This window comes from Bison bison, unplaced genomic scaffold (genome assembly GCF_000754665.1).
Source record: "Bison bison bison isolate TAMUID 2011002044 unplaced genomic scaffold, Bison_UMD1.0 scf7180017864535, whole genome shotgun sequence".
In the NCBI taxonomy this organism is placed as follows: Eukaryota; Metazoa; Chordata; class Mammalia; order Artiodactyla; family Bovidae; genus Bison; species Bison bison.
In genome coordinates, this window is record NW_011495084.1 from 3,492,456 (window position 1) to 3,496,673 (window position 4,218).

The 4,218-nt window shown below is 40.9% G+C and overlaps 1 protein-coding gene across 5 annotated transcripts in view; it reads left to right on the forward strand.

The window, feature by feature from the left end:
- Positions 1–4,218, forward strand: part of METTL25 (methyltransferase like 25) — a 111,941-nt gene that overhangs the window by 21,361 nt on the left and 86,362 nt on the right. For all 5 annotated transcript variants that reach the window (XR_824532.1, XM_010832024.1, XM_010832023.1 and 2 more), the window contains exons 2-3: positions 585–749; positions 1,232–1,338. Coding sequence is in view for 4 of the 5 variants with exons in the window: in XM_010832024.1 (XP_010830326.1) it covers positions 585–749; positions 1,232–1,338 (272 nt within the window). In the remaining variant the exon portion in view is untranslated. The remainder of the gene's footprint in view (positions 1–584; positions 750–1,231; positions 1,339–4,218) is intronic.

Genomic DNA, 4,218 nt, shown 5'->3' on the forward strand with positions numbered 1-4,218 from the left:
CTCCTTGCAGTCCAAGGGACTCTCAAGAGTCTTCTCCAACACCACAGTTCAAAAGCATCAATTCTTCGGCACTCAGCCTTCTTCACAGTCCAACTCTCACATCCATACATGACCACTGGAAAAACCATAGCCTTGACTAGATGGACCTTTGTTGGCAAAGTAATGTAGTCAGACACAACTGAGTGACTAAACAACAGCAACATGCATATGTCCCTTCCTCCTGCCTATTACCCCTTCCCAGCCCTCTAGGTTTTTAGAGAGCCCCAGTTTGAGTTCCTGAGTCATACAGCAGATTCTCCCTGGGCACCTGTTTTACATATGGTAGAGTATGTGTTTTCATGCTCCTCTCTCCATTTGTCCCAGCCTCTCCTTCCCCTGCCCCTGTGTCCCCAAGTCTGTTTTCTGTCTGCATTTCCATTGCTGCCCGGCAAGTAGGTTCATCAGTACCATCTTTCTAGATTGCATATATGTGCACTAATAGACAATATTCGTTTTTCATTGACTGTTTTTTAAATCTCCAACCAATTAGCTAGTATTTACTTATTTTGTTGCCAACATTTCTCTTTGTATCTTGATTTTTTTAGATGTTACTGATTTTCCAAAAATATTTTGTGAAACTTCCCAGAAGCTGGTGAATGTGGAAGCATTTGCTCTGGCTGCAAAGTATTATTCTGTACAAAACTTGGGGATATGTACTTCTTTTGATCAACTTCTTGTGGCCCTTCATGGAAATCAAAAACAGAAAACTGGTAGGTGTGTTTGTGTGTGTGTGTCTGTTTCTTAGGCATTTAGAAGTAATATACTATTCATATATGTCTGTATTTCCAACGTGTTCTTAATTTGTTAGACCTTGTATCATGAGCCCTGGTAGACTTACCTGTTCTAAATGAATTGATTTTCTTATGCACCATATTAAACAAACAACTTAGTTATAAATCTCCGCATTTTTTTTCCATCATTGTAGACTAGTTATCAGTCTTTCCCTTTGTAGTTAATTGTTTTCTATTTCAGGGAACATTTTTAATAATGTTATATGAGTCTTTTTCATTTTTTTAATTCAAATTTGATTCATAATAGCTAAACTAGTAGATATCTATCATATAGAAACCACAATAGGATCTCTGTATTATTTTCATATTTAATTACAGAAAACATGATCATCAACTGATGCTTCTTACCACATTTTATTTCTTTAGTAGCAGTATGTTAATTTTGTTTTATTTTTGTTCAGATGAGAATGTGAAACTTGATGAGTTTATGAATTTGAAAAAATCTCACGAAGTTCAGGCAATGTCAGAACTCATCAGCAGTATTGCTGAATACTGTGGAATAAAGCAGGTAATAAGAGTATTTCCCTATATATTCTTGTGTTAAAATTATTACCATTTTGAGGGGTATCATTCAAATTTCCTTTTCTACTGTCCTCGTCTAGTCTTTAAAACATCATTAAGTAATAGCTAATGTGAGATACATCACATCATTTCTGATCCTTTAAATATGCTCTCACTACACAATACACTGCAATTATAACCAATTTATACTAAAAAGAAGATATGGCTATTAATATTTTACTACAAATTTCACTCTTTTCAGAGTGGATTGAAGCTCTGGTAGTTTTCTTATGTTGTAATTCTACCTTGAAGCAACATTATGAAGATGACTTCCTGCAGAATTGTTCACCACTAGGTGTTCCCACAGAGAAGGCGACGGCACCCACTCCAGTACTCTTGCCTGGAGAATCCCATGGCGGAGGAGCCTGGTGCACTGCAGTCCATGGGGTCGCACAGAGTTGGACACGACTGAGCGACTTCACTTTCACTTCTCACTTTCATGCATTGGAGAAGGAAATGGCAACCCACTCCAGTGTTCTTGCCTGGAGAATCCCAGGGACGGGGGAGCCTGGTGGGCTGCTGTCTCTGGGGTCGCACAGAGTGGGACACGACTGAAGCAAATTAGCAGCAGCAGCAGCAGCAGCAGGTGTTCCCAAGGACCTGGGGTACCAAGCTGTGGTCAGGGGGCATCTGCCTCATTATTGTAACACAGAGAAACCTGGATTCTTTCATAGTGTCAGAATCATAATGCATTCCTATTCTCAAAAATAGCCTTTGTGAAAGGTAGTAATGTCTGAAAACAGATGCTAAAATAAAATCAGTGATTGACTATATTGGCCTATAGAAATAGTCATTTTTCTTATCCCTACAAGAACATCTAGGGGGTCATGGAGGACTTTCCCTTCTTCAGTTTTTAAGAGGTGTTAGAATCTTTTCCGTGTATTCATCCAGACTTCTAGAGAGTGAGGATGGTTAGAAAATAATCACTGCTTGAGCCAGGCTTACAGAACCACTTATGGCAACATAGATCTTGAGGGTAGGAACTAAGGCAAGAGTTGAGGCAGTAGTTTTAAACCTTTTCTCCATGTGTCATGCCCAAGCAGTACCTCTCAGGATCAGTAACAGGCTCACCATGATGGTGATACCCAACCAGAGTAAAGGGGGCAAGTACACAGTAAAACTTAACCAGCTGCGGCTGTGCTAACATATGAAGGAATATTCAGATCAGATCAGTCGCTCAGTCGTGTCTGACTCTTTGTGACCCCATGAATCATAGCACGCCAGGCCTCCCTGTCCATCACCAATTCCTGGGGATTACTGAGTCTCACGTCCATCAAGTCAGTGATGCCATCCAGCCATCTCATCCTCTGTCGTCCCCTTCTCCTCTTGCCCTCAATCCCTCCCAGCATCAGAGTCTTTTCCAATGAGTCAACTCTTCGAAAGAGGTGGCCAAAGTACTGGAGTTTCAGTTTTAGCATCATTCCTTCCAAAGAAATCCCAGGGCTGATCTCCTTCAGAATGGACTGGTTGGATCTACTTGCAGTCCAAGGGACTCTCAAGAGTCTTCTCCCACACCACAGTTCAAAAGCATCAATTCTTCGGTGCTCAGCCTTCTTCACAGTCCAACTCTCACATTCATACATGACCACAGGAAAAACCATAGCCTTGACTAGACGAACCTTTGTTGGCACAGTAATGTCTCTGCTTTCGAATATGCTATCTAGGTTGGTCATGACCTTCCTTCCAAGGAGTAAGCGTCTTTTAATTTCATGGCTTCAGTCACCATCTACAGTGATTTTGGAGCCCAGAAAAATAAAGTCTGACACTGTTTCCACTGTTTCCCCATCCATTTCCAATGAAGTGATGGGACCGGATGCCATGATCTTCGTTTTCTGAATGTTGAGCTTTAAGCCAGCTCTTTCACTCTCTACTTTCACTTTCATCAAGAGGCTTTTGAGTTCCTCTTCAGTTTCTGCCATAAGGGTGATGTCATCTGCATATCTGAAGTGATTGATATTTCTCCCGGCAATCTTGATTCCAGCTTGTGTTTCTTCCAGTCCAGCGTTTCTCATGATGTACTCTGCATATAAGTTAAATAAGCAGGGTGACAATATACAGCCTTGACAGACTCCTTTTCCTATTTGGAACCAGTCTGTTGTTCCATGTCCAGTTCTAACTGTTCCTTCCTGACCTGCATACAAATTTTTTTTAAATTTAATTTTATTTTTAAACTTTACATAATTGTCTTAGTTTTGCCAAATATCAAAATGAATCCACCACAGGTATACATGTGTTCCCCATCCTGAACCCTCCTCCCTCCTCCCTCCCCATACCATCCCTCTGGGTCGTCCCAGTGCACTAGCCCCAAGCATCCAGTATCGTGCATTGAACCTGGACTGGCATCTCGTTTCATACATGATATTTTACATGTTTCAATGCCATTCTCCCAAATCTTCCCACCCTCTCCCTCTCCCACAGAGTCCATAAGACTATTCTATACATCACTGTCTCTTTTGCTGTCTCGTACACAGGGTTATTGTTACCATCTTTCTAAATTCCATATATATGTGTTAGTATACTGTATTGATGTTTTTCCTTCTGGCTTACTTCACTCTGTATAATAGGCTCCAGTTTCATCCACCTCATTAGAACTGATTCAAATGTATTCTTTTTAATGGCTGAGTAATACTCCATTGTGTATATGTACCACAGCTTTCTTATCCATTCATCTGCTGATGGGCATCTAGGTTGCTTCCATGTCCTGGCTATTATAAACAGTGCTGCGATGAACATTGGGGTACATGTGTCTCTTTCCCTTCTGGTTTCCTCAGTGTGTATGCCCAGCAGTGGGATTGCTGGATCATAAAGCAGTTCTATTTCCAGTTTT